Source organism: Salmo salar, chromosome ssa09 (genome assembly GCF_905237065.1).
Source record: "Salmo salar chromosome ssa09, Ssal_v3.1, whole genome shotgun sequence".
Classification (NCBI taxonomy): Eukaryota; Metazoa; Chordata; class Actinopteri; order Salmoniformes; family Salmonidae; genus Salmo; species Salmo salar.
In genome coordinates, this window is record NC_059450.1 from 61,821,291 (window position 1) to 61,844,529 (window position 23,239).

Below are 23,239 nucleotides of genomic sequence, written 5' to 3' on the forward strand. Positions count from 1 at the left end.
CTGCTTGCAGTTTGCCAAAAGGCACCTAAAGTACTGAGACCATGAGAAACAAGATTCTCTGATCTGATGAAACCAAGATTGAACTCTTTGGCCTGAATGCCAAGCTTTACGTCTTAAGGAAACCTGGCACCATCCCTACGGTGAAGCAAGGTGGTGGCAGCATCATGCTGTGGGTATGTTTTTCAGTGGCAGGGACTGGGAGACTAGTCAGGATCGAGGGAAAGATTATCGGAGCAAAGTACAGAGAGATCCTTGATTAAAACCTGCTCCTGAGTGCTCAGGACCTCAGACTAGTGTGAAGGACAACGACCCTAAGCACACAGCCAAGAAAACATAGGAGTGGTGTCACGACTTCTGCCGAAGTTGATGCCCCTCCTTGCTCGGGCGGTACTCGGCGGTCGACATCACCGGTCTTCTAGCCATCATTGATCAGTTTTTCATTTTCCATTGGTTTTTTTCTTGTCTTCCTACACACCTGTTTCCAATCCCATTAATTACATGTTGTGTATTTAACCCTCTGTTTCCCCTCATGTCCTTGTCGGTGATTGTTTGTGATGTTATGTTACGTGTGTTTTTTGTATCGGTGTGCGACGGGTTATGTTTATCCATGTTATTTTGTACTTTGGATTTGGAGTTTATTTTGTCATTAAATACTCCAGTCTAACCAATTTGGTTTCTCCTGCGCCTGACTTCCCTGCCACCTACATACACGATTATGACAAGTGGCTTCGGGACAGGTTTCTGAATGTCCTTGAGTGGCCCAGCCAGAGCCCGGACTTCAACCCGATCTATCATCTCTGGAGAGACCTGAAAATAGCTGTGCAGCGACACTCCATCCAACCTGACAGAGTTTGAGAGGATCTGTAGAGAAGAATGGGAGAAACTCCCCAAATATAGGTGTGCCAAGCTTGTAGCGTCATACCCAAGACGACTTGAGGCTGTAATCACTGCCAAAGGTTCTTCCACAAAGTACTGTGTAAAGGGTCTGAATACTTATGTAAATATGATATTTCATTTCATTTTTTTTATAAAACAATTAATGTTTTTACTTTATCATTATGGGGTATTGTGCGTAGATTGATGAAATAAATCAATTATTTAATCAGTTTTATAATAAGGCTGTAAAGTAACAAAATGTGGAAAAAGTCAAGGGGTCTGAATACTTTCCGAATGCACTGTATGTATGTATGTATGTATGTATGTATGTATGTATGTATGTATGTATGTATGTATGTATGTATGTATGTATGTATGTATGTATGTATGTATGTATGTATGTATGTATGTATGTATGTATTACCCACACAGGCAAAAGTACTACCCAACCAACTGCTATTCCACCATGCATCTTACATGCAATTACATCAAATACAAACTTATATTTTCTCCTGTGGTCCATCAACTACATTACTTAACAGTGTGAAATTAAGTCTAGACTGATTTGAATATGGAACCTCAAGCACTACTTATGTCATAGTTTCCTGTGTGTGTGTGTGTGTGTGTGTGTGTGTGTGTGTGTGTGTGTGTGCTCTTGGAGGCCATGTTGTTGAGCTGTCAGTCCATGTCCAGTACAGTCTGGCCTCCCAAGCCACCCCCATCATCCCCTCCAGGGATATAAATCACTCCCCAGACTACAGCTTGCACCTTTGTGTCACTTGGAGCTCCCTCACGCAACCTTTAGGAAAAGGCCCAGCCCAGTGTCAGCACGAGCACGGCTAGTGCCGTAACAGTGTAGGTTAGAAGAGCTGTAAGGGAGGAGTCAGCAGTGTAAAGGCATAGCGGCAGGCCAGGGCTGGATAGACTGGGGCGACAAAGGCTGTGTGTGTGTGTGTGTGTGTGTGTGTGTGTGTGTGTGTGTGTGTGTGTGTGTGTGTGTGTGTGTGTGTGTGTGTGTGTGTGTGTGTGTGTGTGTGTGGGGGGACCTCCCCTGGCAGAAGTGTGGTAGCCGATTAGCGCTCGTGACCCCAAGGCTAATTTCCATCCTCCCTGTCCTGGCTTGCGTGACCTAGTTGGCCCCGTAAAATCCTACGCTAATCTGGTCTCACTGTCCTCCCCCTCCCCCTTCTCCCATCCTAATAATGGATCACCTGTAAGCACTTCTTATGTGTTCAGGACTCCGTGACTATTCATATTTTTTCCTTTCTAAGATGAGTTATTTTTGACCTTTCGAAATGAATTCGGATGTGTTTTCCTCTCCTCTTTCTCCTGACTTTGTGATGTGAGCACTTTGGGTTGATTTGGTGAACCATGCATCGTCTTCTCTACGCCCATGTCTTCCTGTGCTGCTTCAGTGTGGCCCATTCCTTCTGTCCTTCCCAGTGCACTTGTGTTTACCACGGACGGAGTGATGGAACGGGGACCAGGTATTTACAATTGTTTCTTAGAGGACGGTGTCTATAGATATTTTATTATAGTGTAATCTGGGCCCTTTTCCACAGATATACAGCATCACTATCTTTTTAAAATGGTCCATGTATGTATAATAATGATCATAATTCATATTGAGTTTTATCATGATTATTTTACCTGTTTTGCCATCTGGCAACTACGAAACATTTACATTTTGATTAATTATTATGTCAAGACAGTGGGTCCTTCTCAGTATTTATTTAAATTTTTATCAAATTCATTCATTCATTCTAGCAGACGTGTAGGAGGTTTGCTGTTTGTTTTCCCCTGGAAACTGAATTGTAGGTTTGATTGAATACACAGATATACAGTATTAGAACATATGATCCAAAGCTCTCTAATAATTCACATAATGCCCCTCTTAGACTTAGTTCAATAGAGGAGTTCAATAGAGGAGCACTTTTTTTTCTCTCAATACCTATCACATGTTTAGGATGACCGGAATTCAAGAGTTCGGAACATTTTTGGAGTCTTGAAAAACAGTCTGTTTGCAAGTAGATAAAGGAAAAGGATGATAGAACAACTTTTCTAAAGTTCCACAAGTATGTAAGAAATTAACTGTGCAGGTGGAAGCACAAAGTATAAGCCTACACGCCATCCAGCTCAGAGGTCTATAATCCTGGTCCGTTGTCTGGGCTTTTGTTCCAGCCCAGCACTAACACACATGACTCAACATATTAAGTGCCAGATTATCAGATGAATCAGGTAGTTTAGTAGGCTACTGGGCTGAAACAAAATCCTGCACACCCTGTGGTTCTCAAGGGCACAGACTGAACCCCCCGGATTGTAATCACTTATCTGACTAGACTGGATAGGCCGAAGCTATGTAATGGATCCATAGATTTGACCAATCCAGAAAAATGATAACTCCATGGAACGGAGAGAGGAAAGATTTGTGATGCAAACTACATGACCAAAAGTATGTGGACTGCTGCTCGTCAAACATCTCATTCCAAAATCATGGGCATTAATATGGAGTTGGTCCCCCCTTTTGATGCTATAACAGCCTCCACTCTGTTGAAAGTCACTGAATTATTCAGTAAGGCCATTCTACTGCCAATGTTTGTCTATGAAGATTGCATGGCTATGTTCTCGATTTCATACACCTGTCAGCAATGTGTGTGGCTGAAATAGCTGAATCCACAAATTTAAAAGGGTTGTCCACATTCTTTTGTATGCATAATTTTAGTATTTTATTTATTTCACCTTTATATAACCAGGTAGGCCAGTTGAGAACAAGATCTCATTTTCAACTGCGACCTGGCCAAGATAAAGCAAAGCAGTGCAACAAAAACAACACAGAGTTACACATAAACAAACATATGTAACCAAGTCCATGTTTTCTGTTCCTCTCAGATCGGTGCTCTGCAATGACCCAGACATGTCCGACATCCCCGTCAACGTCCCCGTGGATACGGTCAAACTGCGGGTGGAGAAGACGGCTGTGCGGCGCATCCCCACCGAGGCCTTCTACTATCTGAACGACCTGCGCTACCTGTGGATCACCTATAACTCTATCTCCTCTGTGGACGCCGCCGCCTTCTACAACCTCAAGGTCCTTCACGAACTGCGTCTGGACGGGAACCTGATTTCCATCTTCCCCTGGAAGTCCCTGAAGGAGATGCCCAGTCTGAGGACGCTGGATCTTCACAACAACCGCTTGACCACTGTGGCCGTGGAGGCTACCCCATACCTGGTCAACATCACCTATCTGGATATCTCCAGCAACAAGCTGACCACTCTGTCTTCGGACTTCGTGGATATCTGGCCGCCTTTCAACGGAATGCCCGTCTCCTCCAACTTGTCCCAGAAAGTGGTGCTAGGTAAGATAACTGAGAATAGGGTGTGAATGGGTGACATGGAGATGAGGGTTTAAGGTTAGGACTTAACACACCCTCACTAGCTACTGGTTGTGCATGCTTTTGCCCATCTCTAGAAAACTTGCTTCTACTGATCAGCTGCTCTTCAGGAAGACTTTGATTAGCTGACTCAGTTGTATTAGAGCAGGGCTGGAGCAAAACCCTGCACTTCCAGTGGTTCTCCAGGAGGTGGGTTGGCCAACCCTACAGCAAAGCAGGTATTCAGAGATAACAGAAGATGGGATTTACCTGCATAGGAGTGTGTAGAGTTTTTGGTCGTTACGTAGCCCATAAATGCATTGTGTATACTTAGTGACTCCTAACTTTAACCCAAAGGCATATTTCAATCTTCACATTGAGGTTCCAATACCTATTTGGGTAACTCTTTATTTGGAAAGTCCTACTATAGACAGTTTTTTGAGTATCAACAGACTATCAATATCATGTCTACAACTTTTGGAAGTGGACTTTAATGTCCAGTACCTACAGGTTACCGGAGGCATGTTCAACAAGGAGAATAGTTTGCGAATATTCGCTAACGTTAGCAAATGCTTTCGGACGTAAAATGAATATATACAGTTTGTGGAAATGAAGCTCAAAAAGGTAGCGGGCGACGAAGAGAAAATGGACTTTGCCGAGATGGATTCAAGTAAGTCGATATTATTTACATATCTATTAAAGAACTAAATGTTATAGACATTATATTCAACATGTATGGCTTTTCTACTTTGCGTCTATTGATCTTTCATATTATTTTGTTTAGGTTTTACATCGTTTTTGACCCTCTTGACTTGTTGTAACGTTACAGGTGAGAGAGATGTACAACAAGGTTTTGGGGCTACTGGAGAAAAAGGTAAGCCAACTTGTAGCTAACTATCACAAAACAGTAACAGTATAGTGTGTAATTACTTAGCTAGCTATCTAGATACCCATCTGTTCATTTTCTAGTTGATCAACAAATATGGATATTGGTAATGAAATAGCCTAGCTGAAGATAAAGTTAGCCATTCAACGTTATGTGATCTAGCTAACGCTAGCTAACTAACAGTAAAAGTTAACCTAGCTAGCTAATGGTTTCCCATTTAATCTGTGGTTAGGTGTTACAAGATAATCATAGTTATTATTGTTAAGTTATGAAGTGAGGAGACACAGACACCATAGTTAGCTAGTAGGAAACATGAATGACTATCTGTCTTCAACACAGTATTTATCATCTCAGTTACCTTGCACCCCTTTACGGAGGAGGATCCCTTTCAAAAAAATAGAAGTTTTGAAACTACAGTACAAGTGCATTAACTGCAGTAGACTTTGGCATTTTGGATGCAGTAATTGTGGAATAAGTTATACTGCACTCCAACTTCAGTTACACAGCAAAATTACTGCAGTAAAAAACTTTATTTTTTTAAATTATTTTTTTAATGTTATTTTGGACACAGTATTTGCACCATACCGCAGTTATACTGCACTCGAATTGCAATCTTGTTTCGTAAGGACACATGTAACCAGTCCCACAATTATTATAAACATTCACACAAGCCTAAGGTTAACCATTAGAAAGTTGAATAAATTTGATCCTGTATCAGTGGTTAGGGGAGACTTGGACCTCCTCAGGTCTGAATCTGTCCAGGCACACAGGTCTCAGACCAGTCCCTATGTCCAACACAGACCACTAATAACAGGAACACATCCCACAATTATTATTGGGCAGTGTTAACTATACCATTTATAGATTTGTATTTAGTTAAGTATTGGGGGGGGGGGCTCAAGTGGAGTGTTACATTTAAATAATATATACTGCTCAAAAAAATAAAGGGAACACCTAAACAACACATCCTAGATCTGAATGAATGAAATAATCTTATTAAATACTTTTTTCTTTACATAGTTGAATGTGCTGACAACAAAATCACACAAAAATAATCAATGGAAATCCAATTTATCAACCCATGGAGGTCTGGATTTGGAGTCACACTCAAAATTAAAGTGGAAAACCACACTACAGGCTGATCCAACTTTGATGTAATGTCCTTAAAACAAGTCAAAATGAGGCTCAGTAGTGGGTGTGGCCTCCACGTGCCTGTATGACCTCCCTACAATGCCTGGGCATGTTCCTAATGAGGTGGCGGATGGTCTCCTGAGGGATCTCCTCCCAGACCTGGACTAAAGCATCCGCCAACTCCTGGACAGTCTGTGGTGCAACGTGGCGTTGGTGGATGGAGCGAGACATGATGTCCCAGATGTGCTCAATTGGATTCAGGTCTGGGGAACGGGAAGGGCCAGTCCATAGCATCAATGCCTTCCTCTTGCAGGAACTGCTGACACACTCCAGCCACATGAGGTCTAGCATTGTCTTGCATTAGGAGGAACCCAGGGCCAACCGTACCAGCATATGGTCTCACACGGGGTCTGAGGATCTCATCTCGGTACCTAATGGCAGTCAGGCTACCTCTGGCGAGCACATGGAGGGCTGTGCGGCCCCCCAAAGAAATGCCACCCCACACCATGACTGACCCACCGCCAAACCGGTCATGCTGGAGGATGTTGCAGGCAGCAGAACATTCTCCACGGCCTCTCCAGACTCTGTCACGTCTGTCACGTGTTCAGTGTGAAACTGCTTTCATCTGTGAAGAGCACAGGGCGCCAGTGGCGAATTTGCCAATCTTGGTGTTCTCTGGCAAATGCCAAACGTCCTGCACGGTGTTGGGCTGTAAGCACAACCCCCACCTGTGGACGTCGAGCCCTCATACCACCCTCATGGAGTCTGTTTCTGACCGTTTGAGCAGACACATGCACATTTGTGGCCTGCTGGAGGTCATTTTGCAGGGCTCTGGCAGTGCTCCTCCTGCTCCTCCTTGCACAAAGGCGGGGGTAGCGGTCCTGCTGCTGGGTTGTTGCCCTCCTACGGCCTCCTCCATGTCTCCTGATGTACTGGCCTGTCTCCTGGTAGCGCCTCCATGCTCTGGACACTACGCTGACAGACACAGCAAACCTTCTTGCCACAGCTCCCATTGATGTGCCATCCTGGATGAGCTGCACTACCTGAGCCACTTGTGTGGGTTGTAGACTTCGTCTCATGCTACCACTAGAGTGAAAGCACCGCCAGCATTCAAAAGTGACCAAAACATCAGCCAGGAAGCATAGGAACTGAGAAGTGGTCTGTGGTCCCCACCTGCAGAATCACTCCTTTATTGGGGGTGTCTTGCAAATTGCCTATAATTTCCACCTGTTGTCTATTCCATTTGCACAACAGCATGTGAAATTTATTGTCAATCAGTGTTGCTTCCTAAGTGGACAGTTTGATTTCACAGAAGTGTGATTGACTTGGAGTTACATTGTGTTGTTTAAGTGTTCCCTTTATTTTTTTGAGCAGTGTATATACAAAAGTATGTGGACACCCCTTAAAATTGGTGTATTGGCTGTTTCAGTCAAAAGTGTATAAAATCAAGCACACAGCCATGCAATCTCTATAGACAAACATTGTCATTCGAATGGCCCGTACTGAAGCGCTCAGTGACTTTCAACGTGGCACCGTCATTTTTATTGTAATTTAACCTTTATTTAACTAGGCAAGTCAGTTAAAAACAAAATCTCATTTACAATGATGGCATTCGATGCCACCTTTCCAACAAGTCAGTTCGTCAAATTTCTGCCCTACTAGAGCTGCCCCAGTCAAATCTAAGTGCTGTTATTGTGAAGTGGAAACGTCTAGGAGCAACAACGGCTCAGCCGCGAAGTGGTAGGCTACACAAGCTCACAGAACGGGACCTCCCAGTGCTGAAGAGCATAGCGCATAAAAATTGGCTGTACAAAGTGAGGTCCATACAGAAATGGTTTGTCGAGATTGGTGTGGGATAACGGGCCTGCTGTCACGGTTGTCGTAGGTTAAAGACCAAGTCGCAGCGGGTTGCGTGCTCATCATTATTTTATTTATAGGTGAACACACAAAAACAATAAACAAAGAACGACAGTACGACAGTGTCGCAGGCTATACACAGCAGTGCAAAAACAATCTCCCACAAAGGGACAGGTGGAAAACAGGCTCCCTAAGTATGACTCTCAGAAACAATGATGTACAGCTGTTCCTGATTGAGAGCCACACCAGGCCAACAAAGAAACACAACATAGAAACCCTAGAATACAAAACAAGAACATAAACCAAAAACCCCGGAACACATAAATCCAACACCCCTCTACATACACACACACCCCGAACCATATAAAACAAATACCCCTCTACCTAAATACATAGCCCAAACCACATGAAACAAACACCCCCTGCCACGTCCTGACCAAACTATAATAACAAAAAAAAACTATTACTGGTCAGGACGTGGCAGTACCCCCCCCAAAGGTGCAGACCCCGGAGCACCTCACACAAATAACCAAAAATAACCCCCCCAAAAATAAATCCCAAATCTGAAGGGAGGGAAGGGAGGGTGGCTGCCGTCACCGACGGCTCCTGTGCTACACCCCCCCTCCCCAAACCTCCTACAGTGTAGGTGGCTTAGGCTCAGGCCTTAATCCCCTACCGGACCAAACCACCCCCACTGCATACCTCTGCCTGAGGTCTGTCACTGAAGACCCTGGACTGGGCTCTGGGAGCTCTGGATTGTAGGGCGACTCTAGGAGCTCTGGACTGTAGGCCGACTTACTCGGTTCCGGACTGTAGGCCGTCTCACTCGGTGCCGGACGAGGAACTGTTGCCGGACACTCTGGACGAGGTATTGTTGCCGGACACTCTGGACGAGGTACTGTTGCCGGACACTCTGGACGAGGTACTGTTGCCGGACACTCTGGACGAGGTACTGTTGCCGGACACTCTGGACGAGGTACTGTTGCCGGACACTCTGGACGAGGTACTGTTGCCGGACACTCTGGACTGGGCTGACGCACTGGAAGCCTAATGCGTGGGGCTGGTAGTGGAGGTACCAGACTGGGGACACGCACCTCAGGGCTAGTGCGGGGAGCAGGAACAGGACGAGTTGGACTGGGTTGACGCACTGGAAGCCTAATGCGTGGGGCTGGTAGTGGAGGTATCAGACTGGAGACACGCACTTCAAGGCTAGTGCGAGGAGCGGGAAACACTGGACCGTAGAGGCGCACTGGCGGTCTCGCGCGCAGGACTGGCACCGCCCGTATTGGCTGAGTGCCCACTTCCCACTGGCAAATGCGGGGCGCTGGCACTGCGCACACCGGCCTGAAAATACTTGGCCTCGCCATAGTACGCATTACCCCTAAGCACGGGACCTGTCCAGTCATATGTTGCCTAAAAAAAGCACGAGGATTTGGCTTGGGGCTTAATCCTCGCCCAGCCAAACTACCCGTGTGCCCCCCCAAAATGTTTTATTGGGGCTGCCTCTCGGCTTCCCTTAACTCCTCCATAGCCCTGGAAATGCTCATCCTCATCTCCGCCCATGTCCGTCCTTCTTCCTCGTGCTCCTTACCCCGCTGCTTGGTCCATTTGTGGTGGGAGATTCTGTCACGGTTGTTGTAGGGTAAAGACCAAGGCGCAGCGGGTTGCGTGCTCGTCATTATTTTATTTATAGGTGAACACGAAAAAACAATAAACAAAGAACGACAGTTTCGCAAGCTATACACAGCAGTGCAAAAACAATCTCCCACAAAGGGACAGGTGGAAAACAGGCTCCCTAAGTATGACTCTCAATTAGAAACAACGATGTACAGCTGTTCCTGATTGAGAGCCACACCAGGCCAACAAAGAAATACACAACATAGAAACCCTAGAATACAAAACAAGAACATAAATCAAAAACCCCGGAACACATAAATCCAACACCCCTCTACATACACACACACCCCGAACCATATAAAACAAATACCCCTCTACCTAAATACATAGCCCAAACCACATGAAACAAACACCCCCTGCCACATCCTGACCAAACTATAATAACCAAAAAAAACTATTACTGGTCAGGACGTGACACCTGCACAGAGCCCTGACCTTGAACCCCATAGAACACCTTTAGGAGGAATTGGACCGCCGACTGCGAGCCAGGCCTTATCGCTCAAAATCAGTGCCTGACGTCACTAATGTTCTTGTGGCTGAATGGAAGCAAGTCCCTGCAGCAATGTTCCAACATCTAGTGGAAAGTATTCCCAGAAGAGTGGAGGTTAAGGGGGGACCAACTCCATATTACTGTCCATGATTTTAAAATTAGATGTTTGACGAGCAGGTGTCAACATACTTTTGGTCATGTATTATATATAGCCTATATAAAGGAAGAGAAGCTTAGGCCTAACCCCAGAGAGATAGGGAAAGAGAGAGAGATATGCTGGTGGCATGCTACGACACCGACATGCATTTATTTATGTCAGATGGCTACTGCATCTGTCATACAGATATAGATGTACAGAAGGAGGCTAATTTGTAAATTTTCTATCCAAATATTTTGTATAAAGATAAGCATTATATTGTTAGATTATAGAAGTATCTATTGTAGGCCTGAAACAGTGATTGTGAAATTGAAGTAAATACTTATTTATTTTTTCATGAGCAGTGATTGTTAATTGAAGTCGATCATTGTTTCTCAATTTTATAGTCAATTAAATCAATTATTTTATGTTTTTCAATTTTATAGTTTTTAAATTTTATGTATGCAATCTCATAGAAAATGTTTGTCTGTTTTCCCTGTCAGTTCTTATCTTGCTCCCTCTGCAAAATAAAGTTATTTCTGTAAAAGTTATTATATTCCATTACATTCTACAGGATGTCAAGCACCTCAACCATTGAAAGTGCTATTTCTTTAAACATGGACACCAGAAAAAATGTAACAACAATTATACATTTTTGTAGAGCAGGTGCTTTATGTTATCCCTCTTCTGGACAGCCTGGTTCCGGAGGGCCACTCTGTTGTCTGCAGGATCAGGGACTGGCTGAATGTTATATGCCACAACATGGTCTTCGTCTACAGAACCAGTAAAAGTTTGGACACACCTATTATTTTTACTATTTTCCACGTTATAGAATAATAGTGAAGACATCAAAAACTATGAAATAACACATATGTAATCATGTAGTAACCAAAAACGGGTTAAACAAATCTAAGTATATTTTAGATTCTTCAAAGTAGCCACCCTTTGTCTTGATGACAGCGGTGCACACTCTTGGCTTTCTCTCAAACAGCTTCATGAGGTAGTCACCAGTAATGAATTTTAATTAACAGGTGAGCCTTGTTAAAAGTTAATTTGTGGAATTTCTTTCCTTCTTAATGCGTTTGAGCCAATCAGTTGTGTTGTGACAAGGTAGGGGTGGTATACAGAAGATAGCCCTATTTGGTAAAACACCAAGTCCGTAAGAACAGCTCAAATAAGCAAAGAGAAATGACATTCTGTCATTACTTTAAGATATGAAGGTCAGTCAATGCGGAACATTTCAAGAACTTTGAAAGTTTCTTCAAGTGCAGTCGCAAAAACCATCAAGAGCTATATTGAAACTGACTCTCATGAAGACTGCCACAGGAAAGGAAGACCCAGAGTTACCTCTGCTGCAGAGGATAAGTTCATTAGAGTTACCAGCCTCAGAAATTGCAGCCCAAATAAATGCTTCACAGAGTTCAAGTAACAGACACATCAACATCAACTGTTCAGAGGAGACTGCGTGAATCAGCCCTTTGTGGTCAAATTGCAGCAAAGAAACCACACCAATAAGAAGACGAGACTTGCTTGGGCCAAGAAACACGAGCAATGGACATTAGACCGGTGGAAATCTGTCCTTTGGTCTGATGAGTCCATATTTGAGATTTTTGGTTTCAACCGCTGTGTCTTTGTGAGATGCAGAGTAGGTGAATGGATGATCTCTGCATGTGTGGTACCCAGCATGAAGCATGGAGGAGGAGGTGCGAAGTTGTGGGGGTGCTTTGCAGGTGACACTGTCAGTGATTTATTTAGAATTCAAGGCACACTTAACCAGCATGGCTACCACAGTGTTCTGCAGCGATACACCCTCCCATCTAGTTTGCGCTTAGTGGGACTATCAATTGTTTTTCAACAGGACAATAACCCAACACACTTCCAGACGGTGTAAGGGCTATTTGACCAAGAAGATGTGGGATGGAGTGCTGCATCAGATGACCTCAACCCAAATAGATGGTTTTGGATGAGTTGGACTGCAGAGTGAAGGAAAAGCAGCCAACAAGTGCTCAACATATGTGGGAACTCCTTCAAGACTGTTGGAAAAGCATTCCAGGTGATGCTGGTTGAGAGAATGCCAAGCATGTGCAAAGTTGTCATTAAGGCAAAGGGTGGCTACAGTACCTTGAAGAATCTAAAATATATTTTGAATTGTTTAACACTTCTTTTGGTGTTATTGCATAGTTTTGACGTCTTCATTATTATTCTACAATGTCGGAAATTGTAAAAATAGAGAAAAACACTTGAATGAGTAGGTGTGTCCAAACTTTTGACTGGTACTGTAAGACTGGTACTGCCCTAATGGATGAGGACCATGTTGAATGAGAACCAGTTAAATAAAGGCTAAATAAATACATTTAAAAATGTTGTGGAGTACTCAAGCATTGGCGATGGTATCTGTGATTTTCTCCAGCAGCAGCGTGTTCAGAAGTTGGAGCCTCCTCCATTTGCACTTTAAGAGCCCAAAGGACGTCTCAATTTGAACTCGGGTGGAGCTGTGGATCTGCTTCAATCTCTTATGCTCGTCCAATAGTTGACCATTGTCCCTGAATGGCACATTTAGATCCAGGCTTTGGGGATAAGCAGTAGCCCAAGAGGTAGTACTGCTCTGTATCCCTTCTTTCTTTTCTCTCCAAAACTCTTGAACGTGCCGTCCTTGGCCAGCTCTCCTGCTATCTCTCTCAGAATGACCTTCTTGATCCTAATCAGTCAGGTTTCAAGACTGGGCATTCAACTGAGACTGCTCTTCTCTGTGTCACGGAGGCTCTCCGCACTGCTAAAGCTAACTCTCTCTCCTCTGCTCTCATCCTTCTAGACCTATCTGCTGCCTTTGATACTGTGAACCATCAGATCCTCCTCTCCACCGTCTCCGAGTTGGGCATCTCCGGCGCGGCAAACGCTTGGATTGCGTCCTACCTGACAGGTCGCTCCTACCAGGTGGCGTGGCGAGAATCTGTCTCCACACCATGCGCTCTCACCACTGGTGTCCCCCAGGGCTCTGTTCTAGGCCCTCTCCTATTCTCGCTATACACCAAGTCACTTGGCTCTGTCATATCCTCACATGGTCTCTCCTATCATTGCGATGCAGACGACACGCAATTAATCTTCTCCTTTCCCCCTTCTGATAACCAGGCGGCGAATCGCATCTCTGCATGTCTGTCAGACATATCAGTGTGGATGACGGATCACCACCTCAAGCTGAACCTTGGCAAGACGGAGCTGCTCTTCCTCCCGGGGAAGGACTGCCCGTTCCATGATCTCGCCATCACGGTTGACAACTCCCTTGTGTCCTCCTCCCAGAGTGCTAAGAACCTTGGCGTGATCCTGGACAACACCCTGTCGTTCTCCACTAACATCAAGGCGGTGACCCAATCCTGTAGGTTCATGCTCTACAACATTCGCAGAGTACGACCCTTCCTCACACAGGAAGCGGCGCAGGTCCTAATCCAGGCACTTGTCATCTCCCGTCTGGATTACTGCAACTCGCTGTTGGCTGGGCTCCCTGCCTGTGCCATTAAACCGCTACAACTCATCCAGAACGCCGCAGCCCGTCTGGTGTTCAACCTTCCCAAGTTCTCTCACGTCACCCCGCTCCTCCGCTCTCTCCACTGGCTTCCAGTTGAAGCTCGCATCCGCTACAAGACCATGGTGATTGCCTACGGAGCTGTGAAGGGAACGGCACCTCCATACCTTCAGGCTCTGATCAGGCCCTACACCCAAACAAGGGCACTGCGTTCATCCACCTCTGGCCTGCTGGCCCCCCTACCTCTGAGGAAGCACAGTTCCCGCTCAGCCCAGTCAAAAATGTTCGCTGCTCTGGCACCCCAATGGTGGAATAAGCTCCCTCACGACGCCAGGACAGCGGAGTCAATCACCACCTTCCGGAGACACCTGAAACCCCACCTCTTTAAGGAATACCTAGGATAGGATAAAGTAATCCTTCTAACCCCCCCCCTTAAAAGATTTAGATGCACTTTTGTAAAGTGGTTGTTCAACTGGATATCATAAGGTGAATGCACCAATTTGTAAGTCGCTCTGGATAAGAGTGTCTGCAAAATGACTTAAATGTAAATGTAAATGCTCTGGCAGAGGGTGGGCCTTTACGTCACTGGTTCTATACAAGCATGCATCATGCACAGAACCAGCGTTGCCCGCATAGCCATGCCGCACACAGCTTGCAGCTGGAAGCTGGGCTGGCCTTCACGATTTATGTAGGCATCCCGTATTTCGGAAGGTCCCCTGATGGGAATGTGAGTGCCATCAACATGTATGCACCCAATCACACCAGGGAACCCTCTGAGCCTCCAGAACTAGAAACTGGGTGGGTGTTTGTCACTTTATGTAGGTGGTCATCAGCTGGTTCAGGCCATCTACTATTTGGAGCAGTTACTGGTGTTTCCGACCTCCCTTTGCAAAGAGGTCGGAAACACCACAAAAACTCTGCTGTTTGGCCAACAGCCACAGAAAGGCCAACATGCGATCCTACAGGCTTCTCCTCTGTATGGAGGAGACACAATATCTGAAAAACAAAACAAAATTGGATTCTGTCATGTTAGTGTTTTGTCCTTCACCACTGTAACACAGAGGCAATTATTAACGAATCAATTTTCTATTGTTCATTATAGTCTTACTGTTCACAATGTAGGCTACATTTGAATTATGTGCCCTTTGTGGCAAGTGTTGATAGGTAAGGGGCCTTATAAATAATATACAGTACTTACTGTATAACGTTGTAACGTCTGCTTCCAACACACTCTCAAATACGTAGATCCCCTGAACGCTGCTCACTTTCCAGCCCACAATCTCAAACACATAGATCCCCTGAACGCAGCTCACGCTCTAGATCCCAATCACCTGAATTCTGATCACCTGTTCCCACACCTGTATGTCATTATCACACACTATTTAGTTCCGTTCTTTGCACCCCATCATTGTGAGGTATTGTTTTTCCCCGTTGTTTTGATCCTCCCGTGTATAATAGTTTTTTCCTGCCTCACTAACGATGCCTTTTGCCTATTCCCTGCCTGTACTTTAGCCTAGCGGATTTCTTGTTATCAACCTATTGCCTGATCTTCCGTACGACGTTACTAGTCTTTTTCCCTGACCGTATTGTTGCCTTTTTGGACCCCCTGTGTATGACCTGCCTGCCTCTGGACCCAGCTACCTGCCTCCTCCTGTGGTCCTTTACAAATAAACACCTGCTGCACCCTGCACTTTAAACCAGCTCTGTCTCACATTGTGCTCATTACAAACATGGATGAGCGATGGCCGCGCGGCATAGGCAAGATGCAGTAGATGGTATAGAACACAGTATATACATATGAGATTAGTAATGTAGGATATTTAAACATTATTAAAGTGACGTTATTTAAAGTGACTAGTGATACCTTTATTAAGTCCATTAATTAAAGTGGCCAGAGATTTCAGTCTGTATGTTGGCAGCAGCCTCTCTATGTTAGTGATACACCATCCAAAAGTGTAATTAATAATTTCACCATGCTCAAAGGGAAATTCAATGTCTGCTATTTTTATTTTTACTCATCTACCAAAAGGTGCCCTTCTTTGAGAGGCATTGGAAAAACTCACTAGTGTTTGTGGTTGAATCTGTGTTTGAAGTTCACTGCGCGACTGAGGGACCTTACAGATAATGTTTGTGTGGGGCACAGAGATACTGTAAGGTAGTCATTCAAAAAATCATGTTTAACACTATTATTGCACACGGAGTGATTCCATGCAATTTATTATGTGACTTGATAAGCACATTTTTTACTCTTGAAATTATTTAGGCTTGCCATTCCAAAGGGGTTGAATACTTATTGACCTAAGATATTGCAAATCAAATCAAATGATATTTGTCACATACACATGGTTAGCAGATGTTAATACGAGTGTAGGGAAAAGCTTGTGCTTCTAGTTCCGACAATGCAGTAATATCTAACAAGTAATCTAACAATTCCCCAACAACTACCTAATACACACAAATCTAAAGGGGTGAATGAGAATATGTACATGTAAGTATATGGATGAGCAATAGATGGTATAAAATACATCATATACATGGGATATGAGTAATGTAAGATATGTAAACGTTATTAAAGTGGCATTATTTAGAGTGCATTGTATAAAGTGACTAGTGATCCATTTATTAAAGTGGCGAGTGATTGGGTCTCAATGTAGGCAGCAGCCTCTCTGAGTTAGTGATTGCTGTTTAGCAGTCTGATAGCCTTGCGATAGAAGCTGTTTTTCAGTCTCTCGGACCCAGCTTTGATGTACCTGTACTGACCTCGCCTTCTTGATGATAGTGGAGTGAACAAGCAGTGGCTCGGGTGGTTGTTGTCCTTGATGATCTTTTTGGCCTTCCTGTGACATCAGCGCTGTAGGTGTCCTGGAGGATGAGGAGGTTGAGGGCGGTGCAGTTACCGTACCAGGTGGTGATACAGCCCAACAGGATGCTCTTGATTGTGCATCTGTAAAAGTTAGTGAGTGTTTTAGGTGGGCAAGCCACATTTCTTCAGCCTGCTGAGTTTGAAGAGGTCGCTGTTGCGCCTTCTTCACCACGCTGTCTGTGTGAGTGGACCATTTCAGTTTGTCTGTGATGTGTATGTCGAGGTACTTAAAACGTCCCACCTTCTCCGCTACTGTCCCATCGATGTGCTCCCTCTGCTGTTTCCTGAAGTTCACTATCATCTCCTTTGTTTTGTTGACGTTGAGTGAGAGGTTTTTTTCCTGACACCACACTCCGAGGGCCCTCACCTCCTCCCTGTAGGCCATCTCGTTGTTGTTGGTAATCAAGCCTACCACTGTAGTGTCGTCTGCAAACTTGATGATTGAGTTGGAACCGTGCATGGCCACACAGTCATGGGTGAACAGGGAGTACAGGAGAGGGCTGAGAACGCACCCTTGTGGGGCCCCAGTGTTGATGATCAGCAGGGTGGAGATGTTGTTTCTTACTTTCACCACCTGGGGGTGGCCCGTCAGAAAGTCCAGGACCCAGTTGCACAGGGCGGGGTCGAGACCCAGGGTCTCCACCAAGTGGTGAAGGTAGGAAACAACATCTCCACCCTGCTGATCCTCAACACTGGGGCCCCATAAGGGTGCGTGGTAGCAAGACGTCGATGTCCGTGACGGGGCTTGTTTTCTTTTTGTAATCTGTGATTGACTGCAGACCCTGCCACATACATCTCGTGTTTGAGCCATTGAATTGCGACTCTTTTGTCTCTATACTGACTCTTTGCTTGTTTGATTGCCCTGGGTTGGAATAGCTGCTTCCAGTCACCTTGCCTTGATTAAACGCGATGGTTAGCGCTTTCAGTTTTGCGTGAATGCTGCCGTCAATCCACGGTTTCTGGTTAGGAAAGGCTTTAATTGTCACTGTGCATTCGGCATCTCCGATGCACTTGCTAATAAACTCGCTCACCCAGTCAGCGTATACATCAATGTTGTTGTCTGAGGCTATCCGGAACATATCCCAGCCCACATGATCGAAGCAATCTTGAAGCGTGGAATCCAATTGGTCAGACCAGCTTTGAATAGACCTGAGCACGGTCAGATATGCCGAAGGCAGGGCCGGGAGGGCTTTGTATGTATCGCGGAAGTTAGAGTAGCAATGATCCAGAAGGCGACTCTGACAACATATCCCGAGTGAGCCATGTTTCCGTGAAATAGAGAATGTTACAATCTCTGATGTCTCTCTGGAAGGCAACTCATACCCTTATTTTGTCCATTACATTGGCGAGTAATATGTTCTGGAAGCGGTGGATGGTGTGCTCACCTTCTGAGTCTGACCAGTAGGCCACTCCGTCTGCCTCTCCTGCGGTGACCGCGTTGTTTTGGGCTGGCTGTAACGACTGTCGTAGAGAGGGGACCAAAGCGCAGTGTATTGAGTGCTCATGATGAAATGTATTTTAACACAGAACACTAAAGAAAATAACAAAAGCGAAAACGATCAGCTCACAGTTCTGTCAGGTACATAGACTAAACAGAACACGACTACCCAGAAATGCAGGTGAAAAAAATTAAAATACTTAAGTATGATCTCCAGCTGCCTCTAATTGGAGATCATCCCCCCCAAAAAAACATAGAAATAGAAAACTAGAACTAAACATAGAAATAGAAAACATAGAAAAACACAAAACACACCCTGTCACGCCCTGACCTACTCTACCATAGAAAATAAAATCTTACTATGGTCAGGACGTGACATCGGCCTCTGGGATAAGATCCCATGTCCAGGGTGAAGGTCCGAACTAAGGATCCGCTTTAGGAAAGACGTATTCCTGGTCGTAATGTTGGTAATTTGACATCGCTTTTATATCCAATTTTCTAGGCTCACAATGTAAGAAATAATACATAAAAAAACAAGGTGACCATCTCTGTCGGCTCGTCCGAAAATGAGACCGAAAGGCGAAGTCGTTGTAGCGAGGGATGACTTTCTCCATAACCATATACATTTTATGAATAGAATGGGCGTCCCCATTTAAGTCCATGATGGCATAATGGGGGGACTGGCGGTTATTGAGATTGTACCCATAGGAGCACAGCAAGAAGCAAAAGCAAGACGCAAAAGCAGGAAGTGAACCCATCAACATGTGCTGTGATTTGTTGATTCAACTCAACTGACATTACAAAAATTCTATTTCATTGCCACATCAGTTAACATAATTTGAATAAACATTCTACGTTACCATGGAAATTATTGTATCATGAGTTTACCAGTTAAATTGCCAGTGTTAGAGCTTCCAAGCCCATTCTATTCATTATTTTTCTCTATGCACATGAACCTTGACTCACTTTTCGGTGTTGATACACCCACTAAAATCTGCAGCCACTCCGTGACATTGGGAATAGGATCTGAAAAGTAATCCATTATGGCAGAAGCCATAGCTAAATCCAACATTTTGCATGGTCGGTCCATTATGTTATCAGCAAGAATAGCTAGAACTAACGGAATGCAATGTTTGTGAGAAAAAAAACGTTACAAATTATGTTTTTAACAAACACAGTTCACAGCAAATGTTTGCAAATGCATTGCTTGTTGAATGCGCCTCTTGTCAACTTATTTTAGATCCACCTCAAAAGAAGTGGGGAGTTAAAGTTATCATGCAATGATACTCCCTTTCTGACCACTGGCTTTGACAAATCTAATTTGCTATTTTTCCATGCTTTGATTTGCACAAGCATGCCATGTATTTTGGGCTTTACACTAAATCTCACAGATTGTGAAGGTGTCTGAAGGTGTAAGCAGGCCCTCAGATGTACTCAACTTTTAATTGACATGTCAAACTCTGAATAGAAAGCTGATGTACCAACTGATGTATCCACTGATGTATCCATCTTTAAGAGCATTCGGATTCATTAAAACAAAAAAAATAAATAAATGGGGACTTGGTTAGGGACTTACAGTTACAATGGGACATTTTTTTTTTTATTTAAAAAATGAATTATTGATAATTAAGCAATAATGCTCAAGGGGGTGTGGTATATATGGCCTATTAACTGTACCATGGCTAAGGGCTGTTCTTAAGCACGACGCAACGTGGAGTGCCTGGATACAGCCCTTAGCCTTGGTATATTGGCAATATACCAAAAATACCTGATATGCCTTATTGCTATTATAAATTGGTTACCAATGTAACCAGTTTATAATATACTATACTCTTTGTGATATACTCTTCAGATCACAACATGTACAATAGACACCTATCAACTAAGCTAGCTGCAAAATATGGACTTCATTATGACTGAAGAAAAATGTAGACTGTTATGACTGAAGATTGTCCAGCTTAAAGAAAACACTCCCTCTTCCACTCTCTGTCTGAGAACTAGCTTGAAGAGTGGGGTACAGCGGCGGCCACTGATTGGCTGAATACCCAGGGCACGAGGTGGTTGGATTTGTCAACAAAGCAGCATGACAGAGATATGATGCCAAGTTTTTGAACTACCGGAGTGTTTCTGTAAGAAGATTATGTATATAAAGTGATCGTGATCTGTGCATTTGAACAACAGCATTTCACTTTCGCATGTCAAAAACGGAATTATCACTGCTGCACATAATGCAACTGTTTTTAAGAGATTAGAGATTAGATTATACCACACTGAACAAAAATATAAACGCAATATGTAAAGTGTTGGTACCATGTTTCATGAGCTGAAATAAAAAATCCCCAACATTTTTCAAACGCACAAAAAACGTATTTGCCTCAAATGTTTTGCACAAAGTTGTTTACATCCTTGTTAGTGAGCATTTCTCCCCAGTGGGAGAAAGCAAATAGGATGCAGTCTATCACAGTGCCATCCATTTTGTCACCAAAGCCCCATATACTACCAACCACTGCGACCTGTATGCTCTCATTGGCTGGTGCTCACTACATGTTCGTCGCCAAACCCACTGGCTCCAGGTCATCTATAAGTTTTTGCTAGGTATAGCTCCGCCTTATCTCAGCTCACTGGTCACCATAGCAATACCCACCTGCAGCACGCGCTCCAGCATGTATATTTCACTGGTCATCCCCAAAGCCATCACCTCCTTTGGCCGCCTTTCCTTACAGTTCTCTGCTGCCAATTACTGGAACAAATTGCAAAAATCACTGAAGTTGGAGACATATCTTCCTCACTAACTTTAAGCGTCAGCTGTCAGAGCAGCTCACCGATCGCTGCAGCTGTGCACAGCCCATCTGTAAATAGCCCATCCAACCAGCTACCTACCTCATCCCCATATGTGTTTTTGTTTTTCTGCTCTTTTGCACACTAGTATTTCTACTTGCACATCCTCATCTGCACATATATCACTCCAGTGTAACTTGCTAAATTGTAATTACTTCGCCACTATTGGCCTATTTATTGCCTTACCTCCATACTTCATTTGCACACACTGTATACAGATTTTTTTTTCTATTGTGTTATTGACTGTACGTTTGTTTATCCCGTGTGCAACTCTGTGTCGTTGTTTTTGTCGCACTGCTTTGCTTTATCTTGGCCAGGTCGCAGTTGTAAATGAGAACTTGTTCTCAGCTGGCCTACCTGGTTAAATACAGGTGAAATAAAAAAAATAAAATACATGGCTGCACCCTTGCCCTGTGCCCTGTGAAATTCATACAATAGTGCTTAATGAATTTATTTAAATTTACTGATTTCCTTATATGAACTGTGACTCAGTAAAATCTTTTAAATTGTTGCATGTTGTGTTTATATTTTTGTTCAGTGTATATAGAATAAGCAGCAAGCTCACGAACAAAGAGTCCACCGGGGAGAATGGTTGTCACTAGTTACCACAGCTACAAAGTCATAAAGTCTGCCTATTTCTACAATTTCTCTTCTTAAAATGTGATTTTAAACCTAACCTTAACCCTAACACTAACCACACTACTAACCTTATGCCTAACCCTAAACTTAAATGAAGACCAAATAGGTCATTCTTGTTTTCATGAATTTTTACAATATAGGCCCTAGACTGTTTTGACTTGGCTGTGGCTGTGGTAACTACTGGAAACCAGCGAGAATGCAACATGCATGCAGATGCAATAAGTGGAAACACATTGTCTAACTGGAGATCGCTAACTAACATAATGTCACAAAACATTATGCGCTAGACAGTTACATTTCATTCTGAAATAACTTCATATTTCACAGTTAGTCAGATATTAGTTTAAAAAGATTAGACATTGGCATGGGAGCTAACCAGGTCCGTGATGAGATGGTTCTAGCTAGTCTATCCCTCTGTCCTTTGACTCTGGTTGGATGTAGTTGTCCGGTTTATCAGGTCCTAGGATCCCATGACTGTTATGATTATTTATTTACAAGTTAATTACAATTTGCTTTTTGCTTTAGGGTCATCTGTACCTGATAGAGCAGATCTAGTCTCAAGTGTGGAAGTAAGCCGTCTGGCATGAGAGACTCATTGGGATGGACACCAGAGCAGACCCTGAAGTTCTGACTGAACGGATGCACGTTTGAGCGCCCCAGGATGGTCTTTGTGCTGTTTACTTTGAGCTGTTATAATTTATGCTATGAAATCCTACTATTTCACTGGGGCAGTTCCCCCTCACAGCAAATAGCTGGCAAAACAATCCAAGCAATGTTTGCACAACCTATGCTCCCCACAGAGGCAGAGCTGCTGCTGCTGGCTGTCACTGAGGGACAAATTATTACGTAACTGAATAGCTTGTTTTCAACAATATATTTTTGAAACAGAAACATTTGTAAATTTACCACACTTTTATGAGCATTTAACACATAATCCATTAATTATAAAATTATATAATTTCTATATAATAGTTTTTATAAAAATATTTGTACTTATTTTTTTTACACCAATTGCATTTTTTTTTTTTTTTTTACCAATCATAAGTGGGGCACAGCCCATAATGCCCTAATGGGAAGGTGAAACTTTCCACAGTCTCAGGTCCTGAGCGCTCTGCAGCAGGTTTTCAGGATCTCTCTGTACTTTGCTCCGTTCATCTTTCCCTCAATCCTGACTAGTCTCCCAGTCCCTGAAGCTGAAATAATCCCCAAAGCATGATGCTGCCACCACCATTCTTCACCGTAGGGATGGTGCCAGGTTTCCTGTTTAAGGACAGGCTATTTTATCCCTGACGAAAAAGCTTGTTGTACTGTATGCCCTGGCGGACTTGAAGGAGAAACAAGATTAGCTTTTCCCTAAGGAAAACACACAATGTCCCATGTACAGAATATAGACACCTCCTGTACCATCACATGATAGAATACCCATTTCAGCACTGTTCAGAGGTTGGCCCACTTCAATACTGAAAGGCTGCATCAAGAGGCTATCACAGAGCAATATTTGATCTAGTCTTTAGTAC

At 43.8% G+C, this 23,239-nt stretch overlaps 1 protein-coding gene across 1 annotated transcript in view; it reads left to right on the forward strand.

The window, feature by feature from the left end:
- The first annotated feature begins 2,082 nt into the window (after positions 1–2,082).
- Positions 2,083–23,239, forward strand: part of LOC106611600 (leucine-rich repeat, immunoglobulin-like domain and transmembrane domain-containing protein 3) — a 28,522-nt gene continuing 7,365 nt past the window's right edge. Inside the window, exons 1-2 of the mRNA XM_014211989.2 lie at positions 2,083–2,363; positions 3,766–4,232. Of these exons, the coding sequence (XP_014067464.1) occupies positions 2,248–2,363; positions 3,766–4,232 (583 nt within the window). The 5' untranslated portion in view covers positions 2,083–2,247. The remainder of the gene's footprint in view (positions 2,364–3,765; positions 4,233–23,239) is intronic.